Consider the following 20,672-nt stretch of genomic DNA (forward strand, 5'->3'; position numbering starts at 1 on the left):
CCCTTGCTCATCATAATGTCTAATTTTATCTCTGTGTTGCACTTGGTTCTGTGTAACTGAGTTACTGGACCTGATTATATCAAAATTGAATGGACCACTATTATTTTCATAATGGTTTTTACATTGGATATTCTCTGTATCATTTCCATAATTATATTTATCTTTTGTCTCCCAATTCTTACAGCTACTTTGCGATGATTCTTGATCATTCTTTATAAATATGTTACCACACTTGTGTCTTTGTATCAATTTGTTTTCCCAGTAAGTTAATGACGGTGAACTCATATCACTTTCACTGGAGTTTGGTGCCTCTACCACATTATTACAACCATTGTCAACATCTGACCTATCTTGAATTAACTTTCTATCAAATAAAGCCGGTTTTTCACCTTCATCATGTGATTTTGATCTGGAAACAGAATTGTTATCACCATTTTCTGTCAGACTATCCTCAGGTGCTGATACCAAAGGTATTTTCACTTTTCTCTGTTGACTAACCGTACTTTTCAAAAAATGATTTTCATTTTCCACAATCTGTTGTAATGAACCTCTTTTTAAGATCTGATTACTGTAGGTGAGATATCTGTGTGACTTGTCAGACTCAGAAAGGTTGTCATAGTCCAAATAATCTGTATCTCCTGACACTACCAGTTCTTCTTGAGAAGACTTTCCTGATGCTGAAAGATGAAGAAGAAAACCTGTGTAAATATAAAATATAATAGGAAACACAGGCTTATTTTTAATTCAAATAGCTTTATTAATTTAAGAATAGCAGGGAAAATGAATAATCCTTTGTAAGAGCTACTTAGAGCTGGTGTTACTCTTTGTTATATGCATATACATAATAAAATTAACTTTTTTCACAGTACCAGATGGACAATATGATTCAAAATAATAAGTAAGAAGAATGTGTCCATAGTACATGGATGACCCACTCACATTATCATTTTCTATGTTTAGTGGACCCTAAAATTTGTGTCAAAACTCTAATTTGGCATTAAAATTAGAAAGATCATATCAGACGGAACATGTGCACTAAGTTTCAAGTTGATTGCATGGACTTCAACTTCATCAAAAACAAAACACTTTAACCTGAAGCGGGACAGACAGACGGTCAAACGGATGGACAAACAGATGTGCAGACCAGAAAGCAGTGTCCATGAATGGGGCATAACAAAATATTGACAGATGTTTAACATTTCCTATTATTCATATTTCATCTCTACATGCATCTATTTGGTCAAACACAAATAAATAAATTCAATATACTCAATCCTTAGAAGATATAAGAAATTACCAAAAAAATGTAAAACTTTAAACTTCAATTTTGGAAATTAAATAACATGATAACAAAATTTTAGTAAAAAAAATAAAGAATCCTGAACTACATTTTGACCTTGTAAAGTGATAGGTTCAGATTTAATTTATAGAACAAGGAAGTAAAACTGTTTACCTAGGATCATTCCATTTTTACCTTTGACAGGTAAAGTTGTTTATATTTTGTCCTTTACTTAACAAAATATATATCAAAATCAACTATTTTAGTAGATTTTTTTAAAATATACAACAAGGGCAGTTCTGAAATAATCCATACTAAAGTAAAAGCAAGTTGAACACAAATTTGTTATAAAATAATTTACCCTGTCATACCTATTACAATAATTTATTGTAATAGGTATGACAGGGTAAATTGAATAATAACTCAAAGTAGATCAATACTGAAAGTTTAAAGAACTACTTATTCAGAAATATGGCACAAAATTTTATGACTTGTCAATTTTGCGAAACATCAAATGAGACAAAATGGAAATGTATCAATTGTGATCTTATTCTATGTCAGGAATGTAAAATTAAAATTCATACAAAACTTAAGAAAAATGAAAATCATAAGGTGATTAGTTTGAAGGAATTCAGTAATTTAGGAGTAAGTGAAACTATCCGTGATGTTGATCTGAAGAACATTCAGTGTGCAACTCACAAAAACGAACTCTGTTTTATTTATTGTCAGGATTGTCAAGTCTTGTCATGTGCAGTGTGTCTATTGGAGTCACACCAAAATCATAAACTGGCTAAGATTGATGAAGTGTACAGTAATAGAGTGAAGGAACTTCAAGAACAGGACAATAAAATCAGTCAGAATTTACCTTATATAGAAAAGTGGGGAAGTAATCTACAAGCAATTAAATCAGATGAACAAACCCAATACAATGAATTAAAACAAACAATTCAGAAACAACAAAGTGAGCTGAAAGAAAGAATCGCTAAAAAGGAAAATATCATTACAGAATTAGATAAACTGTGGATCCCCAGAGAAAAAGAAATTTCTAAACACCTCCAGGATATCAAGATAAAGGGGGATGATCTCAATGATAAGAAAAGTAAAATTCAAAAGGCATTTCAATCCCATAATGCATCTACCATCTTCAACACATCAGTTCAAGTGGGCACAGATCTACCTGATATACCAGACAATTTATCATCAAAACAACAAATCATACTGTCGCAAACAAAAGATGAGAAAATTGGTATAGATTCATTGGTGACAATTCCAATGCTTAAAGTTACAAGAACATATACCCCAGACATCCCTGACATTCATAAAATTAAAACCTTCAGAAAGGATATCAATATAATCTATTCTGCAAATTATGGAACCATTCATACATTCATTATCAAGGATAACAAATGCATAACTACAAAAATAGCAAAGGAAATTGGTGATTACATTATAGACATGACTGCAACTGATCGAAACAAATTACTTTTTACAACCTCTTCAAATTCAAAAATAAAAAGCTTGTCAACATTCACACTTGACAGTAAGGTGGAAGTATTCACTTTTATATCACCACTTCATGCAAGAGGTATTCATGCAACTTCCACAAATATTCTAATAGGATTTACAGATAATGTAGAAGATTGTTTCCCTTTAACAAAGGCTAGCAGAAGAGGGATAATGATATATGACTTTAACCATAGACATGTGAGAACAATTGAACGCGATCAAGATAATCAACTTATATTTTCATTACCAGAAGCAATCACTACAAATATAAATGGAGATATTTGTGTAGTAGATAATACAAGTATTGAATCATGGGAAGGTAGGGTGGTTGTTTTAGGGAAATGGGGGGACTTTAAATGGGCTTATGGTGGTCATCCTAGTATTAATACTAAACATAACTTTACACCCTTTGACTTAGTAACATCAAAAGGTTTAATATTAGTGACAGATAGAGAGAGCAATGCAGTACACATCCTGTCTGTGGGTGGTGATCTAGTCACATGTCTCAATGAAAGTCATGGTATTGAGAAACCTCACTGTCTCAATTTTGACCACAGCGGTCAGTTGCAAATTGGTTGTGAGAGTGTAGGAACAAAAGATAAAATTGCAAAAATACATATAGTAAAGATGTCTTTTTGATTAAAATTTTCAATTGTATGTAGACAAACATCAAGTGAGGACAACTCTTGTTTATATAAAATTTTTATGAAATCTTATTTATAGGTTGATGAGAAAATGAAAATAGATCTCTTCTTTTACAGCCTGCTCCTGCATGGGAGCATAGAATCTCCCGCTTACGGATATCTAGACCTGCAATAACCATGATAACTTGGGTCCGTAATTCTCTACCTTTTTCATTACTTTCAATAGAATTAAATAAACAATCTGCGATCATTTGAAATCTTTGGTCAATAGTTTTTTTGTTTGATATAAAAGTAATGTAGATTGATTTATTTTCTTGGATACCAATTTTCATGGATTGAGGAAAACTAGCATTTTTGTTGATATTTAATTTCTTTGTAAATGGCAAAGTCTGCATTCATTCCTTAGAAAACTAGAACATTTAAAATTGTGGTTCACCTGTACCCAGGAAATCTGCAGAAATTGGTATCCAACGAATATTAATGAATCCATAGTAATCAAGTTCTGCTTTGTCAACTCCAACAAGATAGAGGTCTTTGTCAGGACCAACCAGTAGTGTTGAAAAGAAGAAATAACGTCAAATCGAAATGTCAAGCAAATTTAAGTGAAAGATTTATAATTTTTACAACCAAGTTTGCTTGGCAATGATTTTTTTGCACATCAGTTCAAACAACTTTTCAATTTCCTCTGGTGGTCTGTACAATGTTTGAAAGCATGCTTAGTGTGGCGCACACAACTAAATGAAAATATGGAATGTCAGGAGTTATTAAACTAGGCGGTATTGAAAAAGGCTTAAAAAAACTTGGATAGATTATAACCACAGTATATTTATTAAATCTTTTTGTTGTTTTGTAGATGAATATATAAACTAGTCATACATTTAAATTGAAAATTTCTTTAGTGCAAAATCTCCCTCTTTGACGTTTTCAGAGGTTGGTATTTATGATCAACGTTATCATTATCATAACAAATATGTAAATCAAAATTTAATCAATTGATATCAATATCTGTATTGTAATATAAAAAAAAAAGATGTGGTATGAATGCCAATGAGACAACTATCCACATAAGACCAAATGACACAGAAATTAACAACTATAGGTAATCATATGGCCTTCAACAATGAGCAAAGCCCATACCACATAGTCAGCTATGAAAGTTCCCAAATCACAAATGTAAAACAATTCAAACAAGAAACTAGCATCCTTATTCATGTACAAAAAAATAACAAAAAACAAATATGTAACACATCAGCAAACAACAAACACCAAATTACAGGCTCCTTACTTTGGACAGGAACATACATACAAAATGTGGCGGGGTTAAACATGTTAGCGGGATCCCAAAAGAGGGACGAAAGATGCCAAAGGGACAGTCAAACCCATAGATCGAAAATAAACTGACAATGCCATGGCTAAAAATAAAAAGACAAACGTAATGTTAACAGACAAATAATAGTACAGAAGACACAAAACTAAAGACTAAGCAACATAAAACCCACCAAAAACTGGGGTCATCTCAGGTGCTCTGGAAGAGTAAGCAGATCCTGCTCCACATGTGGCACTCGTCATGTTGCTTATGTTATAACAAATCTGGTAAATAGTCTAATTCTGTTGGTCGCATTCATGAAAAGGGAAAGGTTTTGTAGTTATGACATAAAGCTTTACTACAACTATCACATTAACTTAACATGTACACCTTACAACTATTCAATACACTAAATATAGTTGTCCTATTGCTTATAGTTTCTAAGAAGCAGAACGATGAAAATGTCTCAGGTCAAGGTCCAATAAACCATGCCAGGCTGACATGTACAGCTTACAATTCTTCCATACAACAAATATAGTTGACCTTTTGCTTACAGTGTTAGAAAAACAGACTTCTTATATGTTCAGGTATTTCACATCCAATTTTTTATGGAAATATTCTTTATAAAGCACAAAGGTGTCAGTATTCACCTCAGAAACTAACAAAACCTTTGAATAGACTTTTTTATCCATATTATGAATAAGGTACTATATTTTAGATCTTTAAAAAATTTCCGTGAATTTCGCTCTTCGTATAGTAAAAGTGAATTTGCGTTTGGTGTACTTTACCTAGAATTTATTTTAAGCACGGAAAGTTTGACACAAGTATTTCTAGTCTTGATTAAAATTAATGAAATATTTATAAATATAAAATGAATTATAAAAAAAAAGTATAGTTCATCATGTGCATGTAAAGTTTTGTGGCATTTTTCTTTTCTTCAGATGATATATATACACTTTTAGAAAATTAATTATTTGTATATAAAAACACTTAATGGCTGTGTTGTTCAGTGTAATAAAACACCTAATGACTGGTTGTGCGGGTAATAGGTGTATACTAGCTATTACATCTTTTATAGATAACATTACCATACCTGCTAACTTTCAAAATCTCCAGGGGGATTTTAAGCACAAGAGGACATAATAGTGTCATAACTGTATAAATCTACTACTATATTGTTTGAATGAGTATTGTTAACTACCCTTTTAAAAAATTTGAAACCTGTTTTGAAGCTTTAAATTTTGAATATTGACAGGTCTGCATTACATACAAATGATTACTTGTCAATGATATTTAAATTGGTTTTAAAATTTTTGTTCTTTTACTTTTAAACATAATTTATTGGATTTATGCCAGTGTTGCACACTTCAAATTTGTGAAAATATACCTGTATTTTTAACTGCATATCCATATATACCAAATACTGATTCACTGAGACACAGACCAAATCAATACAATCTATTTGTACCACTATAAAGCATGGTCCTATCCTATCATTTTTGTTATTTTACTTTTTATCATAAGCACCCGAAATACATATCCAACTGTTGTATTAATGTATTGTAATGGAATAGTGAGCTAAAAGTAACTGTCTCTTATCATTTAGAAGATGTGACAATGTATTTTGTAACAGTGGATTGATATCAACCCTATTTTAGATTTTTTACAATAAACTATTTGATTTGATTTTTGTAAGTTGATACATTGTACTAGTGAATGAGAGATTAAGAATAAGATATAAAGGTATTTATATAATATGATAAACAAGATGTGTCCTAAGTACACGGATGCCCCAATCGCACTATCATTTTCCATGTTCAATGGACCATGAAATTAAGTAAAACAAGAATGTGTCCACAGTACACGGATGCCCCACTCACACTATCATTTTCTATGTTTAAAGGACTGTGAAATTGGAATAAATTCTCTAATTTGGCATTAAAATTAGAATGATCTTATCAAAGGGAACATGTATACTAAGTTTCAAGTTGATTGGACTTCTACTTTATCAAAAACTACCTTGACCAAAAACTTTAACCTGAAATTTGCACTATCATTTTCTATGTTCAGTGAACCGTAAAATTGGGGTCAAAACTCTAATTTGGCATTTAAATTAGAAAGATCATATCATAGGGCACATGTATACTAAGTTTCAAGTTGATTGGACTTAAACTTCATCAAAAACTACCTTGACCAAAAACTTTAACCTGAAGCCAAAAACTTTAACCTGAAATTTGCACTATCATTTTCTATGTTCAGTGAACCGTAAAATTGGGGTCAAAACTCTAATTTGGCATTTAAATTAGAAAGATCATATCATAGGGCACATGTATACTAAGTTTCAAGTTGATTGGACTTCAACTTCATCAAAAACTACCTTGACCAAAAACTTTAACCTGAAGCCAAAAACTTTAACCTGAAATTTGCACTATCATTTTCTATGTTCAGTGAACCGTAAAATTGGGGTCAAAACTCTAATTTGGCATTTAAATTAGAAAGATCATATCATAGGGCACATGTATACTAAGTTTCAAGTTGATTGGACTTCAACTTCATCAAAAACTACCTTGACCAAAAACTTTAACCTGAAGCCAAAAACTTTAACCTGAAATTTGCACTATCATTTTCTATCAGTGAACCGTAAAATTGGGGTAAAATCTCTAATTTGGCATTAAAATCAGAAAGATCATATCATAGGGAACATGTGTACCAAGTTTGAAGTCGATTGGACTTCAACTTCATCAAAAACTACCTCGACCAAAAACTTTAACCTGAAGCGGGACAGACGGACGAACGAACGGACGAACGAACGGACGAACGAACGGACGAACGGACGCACAGACCAGAAAACATAATGCCCCTCTACTATCGTAGGTGGGGCATAAAAACTAATTTGGCATTAAAATTAGAAAAATCATACCATATAGGGAACATGTGTACTAAGTTTCAAGTTGTTTGGTCTTCAACTTCATCAAAAACTACCTTGACCAAAAACTTTAACCTGAAACTCTAACTTTCATTTTCCATGTTCAGTGGACCGTGAAATTGGGGTCAAAAGTCTAATTTGGCTTTACAATAAGAAAGATCATATCATAAGCATCAAGTGTACTAAGTTTCAAGTTGATTGGACTTCAGCTTCATCAAAAACTACCTTGACCAAAAACTTTAATCTGAAACTCCCACTTTCATTTTCTTTGTTCAGTGGACCGTGAAATTGGGACCAAAAGTCTTTAAGCATCAAGTGTACTCAGTTTCAAGTTGATTGGACTTCAGCTTCATCAAAAACTACCTTGACCAAAAACTTTAACCTGAAACTTCCACTTTCATTTTCTATGTTCAGTGGACCGTGAAATTTGGGCAAAAAGTCTAATTTGGCTTTAGAATTAGAAAGATCATATCATAAGCATCAAGTGTACTAAGTTTCAAGTTGATTTGACTTCAGCTTCATCAAATACAACCTTGACCAAAAACTTTAACCTGAAACTCCCACTTTCATTTTCTATGTTCAGTGGACCATGAAATTGGTCTAATTTGGCTTTAAAATTAGAAAGATCATATCATAAGCAACAGGTGTACTAAGTTTCAAGTTGATTGGACTTCAGCTTCATCAAAAACTACCTTGACCAAAAACTTGAACCTGAAACTCCCACTTTCATTTTCTATGTTCAGTGGACCGTGAAATTGGAGTCAAAAGTATAATTTGGCTTAAAAATTAGAAAGATCATATCATAAGCAACAAGTGTACTAAGTTTTAAGTTGATTGGACTTCAGCTTCATCAAAAACTACCTTGACCAAAAACTTTAACCTGAAGTGGGTGAACGGAGGCAAGGACGGAGGCACAGACCAAAAAACATAATGCCCCTCTACTATCGTAGGTGGGGCATAAAAATAACCTGAAGTGGGGCGAACAAACGCACGGACGGACGAGTGGAGGCACAGACCAGAAAACATAATGCCCCTCTACTATCGTAGATGGGGCATAAAAATAAATATACTCTGTTGGAAAATATACAACTTATTTGTACAAGCTTTAGAAATAGGAAGAAAAGCAAGACTTGCCGAGCTTTTCTAATGTTTCAAAGCTATTATAATTAAATTGAATATTTCTGACTATGAACATAACTATATTGATTTTATCCTGCCATATATATTCAGTACTTTTAATCAATGTTTAAATCCAAATAGATTTCTAATTTTTCAAAGAGTGTGACATAGTTTTAAAGGGGACTGTGAAGAGGCCCCAAAATGAACTGTCACTCAAACATTTGTCAATATGGTATCAGCATATCAGAGCACCATAATAAGCAAGTACAAATAAAGCCAAACATTATTTGTGTACCTGTTATTTAGTTGAATGACTGCAAGATAAAGTTGTTAATACTAATGTTACCTCCAGGAAGAATTATGTTCAACATAATAGGCAAATCTGTAAAATTGTTCAAGGGAAACTGTTCACAGGCTTATTTAAAACAAAGATATTAAGATGAAACTCCAAGGAGAACATAAACGACTACAGATTTCCAGCTTATGGCAGATTCATATTAATAAATTAAAAATAAGGATGGACATAACATTTACTCAAAACAGAAACCCTTTGCATTTACACCATTTGTATCAATCAATGCTACAAGAAAATTCTTTACTATTTTGTCTACTTACAGTTTTGTGATGACCCTCTTGTCTTTAGTGATTTGAGGAATTCTGGTGTGTTAGGTACAAACTGAGCAGGGGAAGACTGAAACTGAAAACTTTGTACTTTATTTTTTTTTGCCAGAAAGGGGTTTCAGTGGCCTATTGATATCAGTGGTAAATATCAATACTATTAGTATGATTAGTATACACAAGTCACATGTTAGTTGGTGGCTTATATGGCCATGTTGTCTCCCAAGCAATATATGAAAAGAAGTAAGATTTCTAACATAAAGTTCATCTGTATCAATTTAAAAAGCTGTTATGCTCATAAAAACTACATCTTTTAGTACCAACATGCTATTCCTGCAGCTGTATAGCCAAATGTACATTTTAGGAAATTAATTCATACAAGTGTAACACTATATTCATAAAATTATGGTATGGCATATATGGAGAAAATGTGAAATCTATAATCTAAATATAAGAAGATGTGGTATGAGTGCCAATAAGACAACCCTCGATCTACTCAAAATTTGTAGAAGTAAACCGGTATTGATCAAAGTACCACCTTCAACACAGAGCTATAAAGGGCAGGGAAACCAACGGAATAATCTTTAACAAGAATGTGTTCATAGTACATGGATGCCCCACTCCCACTATCATTTTCCATGTTCAGTGGACCGGGAAATTGGGGTCAAAACTTTAAATTGGCATTTAAATTAGAAAGATCAAATAATAGGGAACATGTGTACTAAGTTTTAAGTTGATTGGGCTTCAACTTCATCAAAAACTACCTTGACCAAAAACTTTAACCTGAACTTTGCATTATCATTTTCTATGTTCAGAGACCCATGAAATTGGGGTCAAGACTTTAATTCGGCATTAAAATTAGAAAGACCATATTGTGGGGAACATGTGTACTAAGTTTTAAGTTGATTGGACTTCAACTTCATCAAAAACTACCTTGACCAAAAATTTTAACTTGAAGCGGGACGAACGGACGCACAGACGAACGAACCACCAAACAGACGGACGGACGAACAGATGCACAGACCAGAAAACATAATGTTCCTCTACTATTGTAGGTGGGCCATAAAAAACGAGAAACGTAAAACAAGAAACACTTATGGAACTTTTTGGGATTTTGGGTCCTCAATGCTCTTCAACATGTTCAGCTTTGTACTTGTTTGGCTTTATAACTATTTTGATCTGAGCGTCACTGATAAGTCTTATGTAGACAAAACGCGCATCTGGCGTACTAAATTATAATCCTGGTACCTTTGAGAACTATTATGAACCACATCTAATAACGACAACCACTGAACATCTATTATATACCTGATTAATGAGGAAAAGAGAAATATAGTACCTTACAAAATTATCTTTGGAATGGTGAGTATACAATGATTATATATAATTATTAAACTTTAGAGCAAGAAGAGTTGTATGTCAAACAAATACTGATTATAAGAAATATTTAGTATCAATGCTCTGAAAGCTCTGTAGACAGGAGCTAATGAGTGATGAATTTGAAAATGCATCACATGGTATAGCTGACTTTAATAAACCCTGAAACCAAATTTCAGTATCCTTATGATGAAGTTCCTGAGAAAAATGTGACAAAAAATATTCATGGAACTGATGGATGGACTGACAGATGGACAGACAAATGAATGGACAGATGAATGGATGGACTGAGATGAATTGATGGACTGACAGATGGACAGATGAATTGATGGACAGACGAATTGATGGACTGACAGATGGAAGGACAGAAAAAAATAAGGTAAAAGGTAAAAACTTTTTTAAAGCAGGGGTATCATTAAGAAAAAATGTGTCCATGGGACACAGATCCATGGACACAGATGCCCCCAATTGTAAATATATGGTAGATTTAGCAATTTTCAAGGACTGGTGAAAGTAAAAACACCCAAATTAAAACTTGATCAGTACATGTGTGGTGGACAATTTGCATTAAAATATGCCAAGGACTCCTACTACAAATTTTTTTTTGAAACAGTTCCCACAAGATCATGTAATGCACTACCAAGTTTACAAAAGTCATTTACTAAGAAATTGAAAAAATTGCTAACTTTAGAATATTTTGGGTAATTTTGATTTGGGTGATATCTGATTTTACAAAATTTGCTTGAGGTAAACTTCAGATAGAGAACAGGAAATTATTTGAAATTTGGAAATGATGCACAAATGGACACACAGACAAATTAGTGTAGACCTTTGTTCCATCATTTTTGTTTTATATATGAAGTTCTGGGAAACATTTATACAAGATCATAAAAGCACATATGAATTCCCTTATAGGGATATTTTTACCTGGAACATAACTGATGACATTTGTTGACTTTTTAATCTTGGTTTGTCATCATTCAAGTCAATGTAGAAACTCTCATCTTCTGCCATTGGTTCTCTCACTGTAAAACAAATGATATTTTCATATAAATTTCATGAAAAATGGACACAAAAAACTGAATTGTACATCATATAGTTAACTCAATCCTACATGTCCTAATTTATTTTTAAAAATAATAAACAGCTGCACCAAGAGCACAAAATATGTCAGTCGTGTGCATATTGAAATTATTGCAAAAAAAAAATATCTAGAAAGCATCTTATCCAAATTTAATAAAATGGCTCTGCAGACATACTAAACTAAAGCAATGTAAATATTGCCTTAAATATGACTTTTAAAAGTTGCAAAACTCTTGAATGACAAACCAGAAAATTCAATAAATTCAAACACAGGCCAACATTCACCAATCCCAATGACCTTATAAAGTTTGCTTTAATTTGATCCAACCAAACTAGAGCTAGTGCATGACAGCTTAAAAATAGCAATCTCCGGATTTTTACAAGAAAGGTTAGACTGAGCAAACTGTAAACATGTCGGAGAAAGGTTGGCTGGAAGCCAACAATTAGAAAAAAGTACATTTCTTCAAAATTTGACAAATTAGAGAATTTTCTTCAGAAAAGAGCTTACGTATTATGTTTTATAACAAATGATGTGTAAGGGTTCTCGCCTACTTTATGAAGCTAATAAATGCTTCTGTCCAAGTTTGGTAAAAATCAAGGATACTTTTAGGAAAGTTATTAAAATTTTTAAAACTTTAACCACAGAGTAAATGTTATGTTAACTGGCAGAAAAACTAAGTCCATTTGTAAGTAAAATATGGATAAACAGGATTTCTGTTTACAAAATTTATTTCTGGATACTATCTTATGATTATAAAGTAGCTTCTTATCAAGTTTGGTAGAAATCCAGGATAGTTTAGGAAAGTTATTATAACAACAGAGTGAATATTTGTGGTAACTACTGCCGGAATATAGGATCACTACGTCTCACTTTATCAACAAAAGTGGAAGGCTCAACAACTAGACATTGGGTAATATAAAAACATATGCAATTGAATAACAACAAACCACAATTATTTAATCCCAGCAACAGTGTATAGTTTGACTAAAGGATAAAGATAGGAAAATGATTAGTTTATATTTACCATTGCCGTCTTTCCTTCTGACTGCACCACTTGTGATACTTCCTCTCATTATATAACTCTCCAGTTTCTCTGAGGCCTGCGGAATTACAATTGCATTGCTAATTTATTTCAATTTACTCTGTTACAGGTTTAAAAGTACAGCATATAAGATCATCAACTCTAACAGCAAACAACGTTCTAATCTCTAATTCATTTTTTTTAAATTTCTGAACTGTATAAGTTTTTTGCATAGTTTATTTCAAATTGCAAGTCTTTTTTAAACTTTACATATAATTCATATCTCTACTTACAGTACATCTCAAGTCACTTTGATTCTGTATCTGACAATTTATAGGTATATCTTCACTACCTTCATGGTTTGGTCTTATCATCATCTGGTTTTTCTTTGCAAAAATATCATCTGGATGTTGTAAGACTAAAAGATAAAATTAAGATTATTCAACCTATTAACATTTTTTATCATATCCTTAGAATATATAATTTCTAATATTTACAGTATGAGTAATAGCATTAATTTACAAGAATTCAATACTTTTGGAAACGGTGCTTACAAAAAATATGAAAAATTTATCAACTTCTTCTGGCTATCATCCCATACCTTTTGTGGCAGTTTGAAAAATATACATTGATATATATCTGTTATATTGAATAAGGTCAGGTTAATAAATTTATCAACCATGATCCATATGCAACCATGTTATTATCCATCAGCAGACAGTGTCCATAATTACTTATGTTTACTTATACTTACTATGGTCACTTTGACCTTGAACTGAAGGTTCCATCTTGTTCATTTTATTCATTGAACAAGTTTCTTCTGGAGAAAAATCTTTCCTTTCAGAGTTGCAGTCTGCAAAGTAATATCCTCTTGCAGAGCTTTCCCTATAATCACCATTTACAAAGTTTTCACTATAATCTGGAGAGTAATCTTCATTCATAAAGTTCTTTGATTCTGAAGAGAAATTTTCCCTTATAAAGTTATTCCTACAGGTTTGTGAGTTATCTGCCCTAATAAAGTTCTCACTCTCCAACATCTCATATTTTCCTTCTTTTCTAGAATGCTTTAATTGGTTTTCATTTTCAAACTGACTCTCAAATTCTGATTCATTATTATAATTGTCTAACTGGCACTGACTGTCTGTTAAAGCTGTGACAAGTGTACTTTGTGACAAATTATCTCCCTTGTCACTTGTTTGTGAAATATTATCAGTGATGTAATATTCTTTTTCACTACGTATACACTCCTGTACACTTGCATTCTGATCAACTGATTCCCATGTATCATTTAGCATGTATATATTGTCCTGTTCATTTAGATTCTGTTGTTGAAAAGTCCCGATATTATCAGCGGATTTTAAACTGCTTCCAAATTCAGAAGTTAAATTAATTTTCTCACAAATCTGTTGACAATTTTCTGATGTAAGATTCATATTTACATTGGAATGATCAAAGATCTTATTTTCGGTCATCTTTTCTTGATAAAGCTGATTTTCAGAAAATGAATTCCTTTCCATGATTTTTTGAGATAAATATAATGCAGAATCTTTGATAAAACTTTTTTGTGTACGAGTATTCTGACTTGTACTTTCATCTGATAAATGAAACGAATCAGGAGAAAAATTCAGATCATTTAAAGATTTAACAGGTAAGTGCTCATCTGGCAAAGTATCTTGTTCTCCTATCTTACATTGTTTATCCATCTGTAAATCCTTAGAAAAATAACAACTTATCCTTTCATTGTTGTCAGGATCTTTCACATTTAAACTTTTAAATAAACCCTGTTCCTTAGGTGATAGTACAGTATTATCGTCTAACTTTGTAATATCGATGCTACTTTCTGCTACATCCTCAATTATGGTGGCAGATTTAGTGTCTTCCTGCTTCATATCTGAATCAACACTGTGATGAATAGATAAATTACCCTCAATTGAATTGGAATATTCCTGTATATCAATACTGTCATAAATTATATTATTGGTCACTGTTGATTCAAAATGAGATTTCAGTTGATCATCATTTGAACTTGACAAATATGATTTATTGATAACTTTATCATCAATGTTTATGTCTGTGTTTTCAGTATATTTAGGAGAACACCCATTAGGAGTCATGTTTGTGTTTTCTCCACTTTCAGCAGGATTACTATTTTTATCAGAATCATCAAAGCTGTCTTCCGTTAATTGAAATGTTTCACTCTTTTTATCAATAAACTGTTCTTTCATATTAATTTCAATGGGGTTGTTAATTTCACACACATTACTACTATTATTTTCCAGTTTAGAATAATCACCATTGTTATCTACCACTGTAGTTTCTGGCTGAGACAAGTCTGTTGTATTACCTACAGTTGACTGTCCCTCGGCAGAGTCAGAATCAAACACATTAGACAAGGGAGAGAAATTAATATCAAAGCTCACGGCAAGATCATCATTTACATCCAGCATATGTTCATCATCCATTGTAAAAAGATCATTCTTATCAAGTTCAGAACTACCATGTAAAATATCCTGTCTTTTGTTTTGTTCATCTGGACTTGACTTAGTTTGAATACAACCTTGCAATGTAGTTTTAGGTGGTAGCTTGTTATTAAGTGGAACTTCAGAGCTTTTATGGAATGGAGACAATACCTCAGAGCTATTATTTGATAAAATCCCTGCCTTACTGTCATCTTGTGTCACTTGTTTAGAATAAGTGGAAAAGTCTACATTATTGAGATAAATTTCATCTTTCAACTCATATGCCATTTCTTTTCCTGTTCTCTCTTGATTTTCTAAAATAACATTAGGTGTAAGGGGAGATAACTCTATTTTTACAGAACTCCATTCCTGACTAGATCTGACTGAATCATTCAAACACTGTATACTGTCCTGTTCTTCTGTAGATACTTGTTCATTATAAATAGGTGACATTTTACTAATTGTAATTTCTGTATGATCTAATTCCAATCTTTCTATCTGATTTTTTCTATGTTCCTCTTTAATGATGTTGTCACTAAAATCTTTCTTTTCTTCACAGTACAAGTTATTGCTCTGATTTTTTATGTTATTTGAGTTGGAATATTTAACTTCCTCTTTGTTCAATTCCATTACATGTGACAAAGTTGAAGTTGTAGATTTATTCATTCCATTGTTAATTTCCATATCGTGTGACAAAGTTGAAGGTGAAGACTTTTTCTTTCCAAGCAATGCCATTATTTGTGTCATCGATCTTTTACAATTTTGATCCTCTGATGTAGTTTCATTACATAACTTTAGTCCTCCACTTGCTGACTTCTCGTATTTGTTAACATTAGTAATTATTGTATCATTTTTTATGAAGTTAATATTTTCTGATATTAAGTTTTTTGTTGGCAAACAAATATTTGTATGGTCAGGTGATTGCAAGCATTTGTTATTGTCATCCATAGAAGGAGAGGCCTCTTTTACAAAATTTTCAACATTTATCTCAGAGCAAATCTGTTGACTTGTTCCTGGACTATTGAGTGACTTTCCAGGACTAAGGAATGACTTTCCAGGACTATGGAGGGATTTAAGTTTATTTCCATATGATGACCATGGTGAAAACTGATTACTTTGTGCAGAAGCATTTTCATCAGACAAGATTTTGTAATCTAATGTTTGCTCTGAAATTTTTGGTATAGAATTAAAGTTTTCTGAAAATGATTGCTGTCTTGATGGTGCTTGCAATAAAGGTGTTTCTGTGTTATGTGGTGCTGAATTGAAACAATATTTATCTGAATTGTTTGCTGATCCATTTTGAAAGCTTGCTCTTTTCTTCCTTAGAAGTTCCAAATAAGTTTCACCAGAACTAGGTTCATGGGGTACCAGTTGGTTCCCTTCATTTTCTGGTTGTTTTACAAGTCTTGGTGGAACAAACCCCTGAAAATAAAATGTAAAATCACATATGTTATTTTTCAAATTTTGTAGATAGTTTTATCTCCATGACTTCCTCTAAATTTTATGGGGGATGGATATTGAACCGGGTTGCACAAACATTAATAAATTTTCAGCATCAGTTAATCCTGCAGTGTTTATTATATTTGTTGTAAATGATTTCAACATGTAAATAAACATTTATATCAAAACTATGCGAATCTGGAATGCTAATGTGTCTATAAAAAGCACAGACTTTTGAATAGCAGTATACTATTTACTTCAATTATTCAAACTTCTAAGGGTTCTTAACTGTAGATATCTCATCTTACTGTTCTTTTTCTCTTCAGACCAGTCCTTACTGGTACCCTAATAGGACAGGTAACAAGTTTTACTGGTTCCACAATAGTTTGTACTGTTGATTTCTCCTCCTCTATCAGTATAAAATATCTGTCACTCTCTAGTTGTTCTCCCTTTACTATAGCCTCAGGTTTAATGTACATAGAATCTAACTTGGTCTTCTTGTCATCATATAGAACAGCCTAAAATAGTCAAACATCATCATATAGAACAGTCTAAAATAGTCAAACGTCATCATATAGAACAGTCTAAAATAGTCAAACGTCATCATATAGAACAGTCTAAAATAGTCAAACGTCATCATATAGAACAGTCTAAAATAGTCAAACATCATCATATAGAACAGCCTAAAATAGTCAAACCTCATCATATAGAACAGCCTAAAATCAGGAATTGAAGTTAAAATTTTGGCATGGTAGCCCACAGCTTAAATTTTGTAGCCCACATATATAGTCCTGTATAAGGAAAGTAGAAATTTAAGTAGCCCAAACCAAATTTTAAGGGCCATTTGCGAGTGGGCCCCTACTAATTCAAACCCTGCTAAAATAGTCAAACTTTTCGCATGTCTCTAGACTGGATCATCATTGTAACCTTCCATTGATTATGTGCTATGTTTACAATGCTTCAAGATCTTACAAAATCTGATTGGGTTACAAATTTTTGTGGTAGTGAAATTCTTAACCAAATAAGGACAATGGAGTTTCTTTCAAACAGAACTGTATAACTGAAAAACTCTCTTCAGAGATTGTGCTTTGTAGTTTAGTAATTCTAAATTTCGGTCCCAATGCTCTTTAACTTTGTAGCTATTTTTGCCTGTAAACCTTTTTTTATTTCCCCTATCACTGATGAGACTTTTGTCGACTGAAAGTGCATCTGGCGCCCAAAATTATAAGCCTGGTAACTTGTCTAGTTTTTTTTCAATTGTTAAGGAACTTTTATTACTTTTGACATGTTTGATAGATAACTGTTTAAATAACCATTCTTAATATTAGTACATTGAAATAGGTATGGGTTCTAAATAATTCCTTGTTTGTAAATCGGTTGAAAAGTTTGATACTGTTTTATATGATTTTATAAACTTTATGCTGTATAAAAACTGTAAAATTATAATTTATCCAAACCTTGTTGGCAGTGGTCACTGACAGAACTCCATCATGCCAAGTCTTAGCTTTTTTAGTTTTTTGATGTGTATATAGCACCTATTAAATAAAAGGAATGATAATTAGATTAGTCAGATGTTTATAAAATTGAGATTGGAAATAGCTGACAACAGCTTAAGGCCACCAATGGGTCTTCAATGCAGCGAGAAACTCCTGCAACCAAAGGTGTGCAACAGCTGTTATCAATTGAGTCAGATATTTATGTATACATCAATTTTATTATCTGTTGAAATATGTGACTTTTTCAACAGCTACTTAAAATTAACAAATTCATTCCACAGAATGAATTAAACAAGTTTGAACTTTAAAATCAGGTTCAAATAATAACTATTCTACCTTCACTTCAGCTTCCTTACAATGTATGTAATTAAAGTAACATTCTAAAGTTTTAAGAACTGCCACAGAATTTTAATGAGATTACAAAATGACATATATCCCAATATTCCTATCTAACCATTAAAGGTTTTATGAGTGAGAATTAGATTTGGCTTGATAGATCAACTTTAGGTTAGTTGATATTAAACAATCCTTCAACAATTTAAATCAAATCATAACAAGAGTTGATATCAAGTGATATTCAATTCTCACAAGTTACGGTAAATCTATTCCTCTTAATGTCAACCCTTCATTTTGTTAATACATAAAAATTTTGCTAATTGTTGATGTTGTTTTTTACACATGCAAGTAGGACATTTTGTACGACATATGTCTTTATCTAGCATCAAACTCTAACATCAGATCTTTGTAAGCATTATTTGACAAAAAAATTTTAAGGCGAAAAGCGTGAGCCTTTTGTAGATTATTGAAGAAATAACATACATGATATATAGATATAGGAAGATGTGGTGTGAGTGCCAATGAGACAACTCTCCATCCAAATAACAATATACATGTATATATATATATGTTCCTTGCACCAGACAAAATGTACAATGCACATAGTCTTAATCTTCGAAAGTCATCAATGACCTAACAAATATTGAAACCTCCTTATATCATCTCATCGTGCTAGATAAGCCAATCATATCAATGTAAGAAATATATATCAGTTAAATTTCATTAAAAGTATAAATTCAAAGAACCAAACTATAAAGCTAAGACATTGAACTCTAGCTATATATTTATTTAAGGAATGACTGTAAAATTTTTTTGGTCTATGAAGAAATAACATTAAAATATGGTGCACACTGAATAACACATGTAGCTGGTTATTTAACAGTGTGCACCACATTTTTATGTTATTTCGAATAGACAGAAAAAATATTACAGTCATTTCATAAAATTTAATTCTAAATTTCATTTTCAACCATTTTCAACCATGAAAAAACATTGATGACTTCACAGTCACATGACTAAATTATGTCTATGGGCTCATAACAAAATAATGTCAGCCAATCAGAAGACTTGTTACATTCAAAATTAAATTATAACAATATACATACCAAATATTCCATTCTAACATTAAGTGACCATCAAAGCATTTCAGTCATCTGTAAAATAAAATAAACAATTATATAACTTTGACAACAATGATCTTCTGTAGCTCTTTTTTGTATATACATTGAGGACATGTATATATTGCAACCTTCGTAAGTTTCAGTTGGACAGGATACATGTTTCATGCATATAATGGCCTGGGTTAAGTACTGAAGTCCAAACAATTATGGCACCTTGAAAGGCTATAATATATTTTTTCAAATGACACCTAGGCCAGAAAAAAAATAAAATAACCATATTTTTTATGTGATTTCGAATAGACAGAAAAAATATTGCAGTCAATTCTTATACATGTAATTGTTATAATTTAATTTTAATTTCCATTTTAAACAGTAGAAAACCATGAAAAAATGTTGATGACGTCCCAGTCGCATGACTAAATTATGTCTATGGGCTGATAACAAAATTACGTCAGCAAATCAGAAGATGTGTTACATCCAAAGTTTAAGTATTGTTGTATGACATCATAAGTTTAAATGGCATAGATTAACCGGTCAAGCATCACAGATTTCTAAATTTATAGCAATAAAGTGCTGTATTGTCAATGAAACTTCTGATACGCACCACAACTCACGGGCATTGTTTTGTTTATAAACACTGAGTTGAAAGACATAATTTATTAAGGTTGCCGAAAATTATAATCTGGTCTCGATTTGAAGACGGTGCCGATGTGACATGGGCAGGTGCCGAAGTGACAAGAGTTCTTGGGCTTGTGGTCACAACATTGAATTGAAGATAGGGGCAACATAATCAGTTTTACCAATAAAAATAAAACACATATATTCTTTTCGTCCTGATATTGATTGGATAAAGTCTGTGATCACTCACTCAAATTCAGTTCAGACGATACGCGCTCTTTTCAACGTAAACAAAAAAGTTACTTCCCCTGTGCAATCGTTT

At 32.0% G+C, this 20,672-nt stretch overlaps 2 protein-coding genes across 2 annotated transcripts; one reads left to right on the top strand and one right to left on the bottom strand.

The window, feature by feature from the left end:
- Positions 1–25: 25 nt before the first annotated feature.
- LOC143046874 (uncharacterized) lies at positions 26–19,772 on the bottom strand. The gene is made up of 11 exons (XM_076219934.1): positions 19,718–19,772; positions 18,237–18,314; positions 17,088–17,297; positions 14,571–16,761; positions 13,635–14,030; positions 13,174–13,298; positions 12,884–12,959; positions 11,703–11,800; positions 9,396–9,477; positions 228–677; positions 26–48 (listed from the first exon to the last, which is right to left on the bottom strand). The coding sequence occupies exons 1-11, from the start codon at positions 19,727–19,729 to the stop codon at positions 26–28; spliced, it is 3,741 nt and encodes a 1,246-aa protein (XP_076076049.1). The 5' UTR covers positions 19,730–19,772.
- Positions 1,751–3,424, top strand: LOC143046448 (uncharacterized). Its single transcript, XM_076219610.1, has one exon. The coding sequence runs from the start codon at positions 1,751–1,753 to the stop codon at positions 3,422–3,424; it is 1,674 nt and encodes a 557-aa protein (XP_076075725.1).
- Positions 19,773–20,672: the final 900 nt, after the last annotated feature.

The sequence above is a fragment of the Mytilus galloprovincialis genome, chromosome 9 (assembly GCF_965363235.1).
Source record: "Mytilus galloprovincialis chromosome 9, xbMytGall1.hap1.1, whole genome shotgun sequence".
Lineage (NCBI taxonomy): Eukaryota > Metazoa > Mollusca > Bivalvia > Mytilida > Mytilidae > Mytilus > Mytilus galloprovincialis.

What these genes read in the sequence shown, in the direction of transcription:
- LOC143046448 (XM_076219610.1), top strand. Translation starts at nt 1,751, where the DNA reads ATGGCACAAAATTTTATGACTTGTCAATTTTGCGAAACATCAAATGAG.
- LOC143046874 (XM_076219934.1), bottom strand. An exon ending in GTCTGAAGAGAAAAAGAACA is followed by an intron (nt 16,762 to 17,087) that starts GTAAGATGAGAT and finishes TTTTATTTTCAG; the next exon opens with GGGTTTGTTCCACCAAGACT. An exon ending in GATACAAAGACACAAGTGTG is followed by an intron (nt 49 to 227) that starts GTAACATATTTA and finishes TCAGTTACACAG; the next exon opens with AACCAAGTGCAACACAGAGA.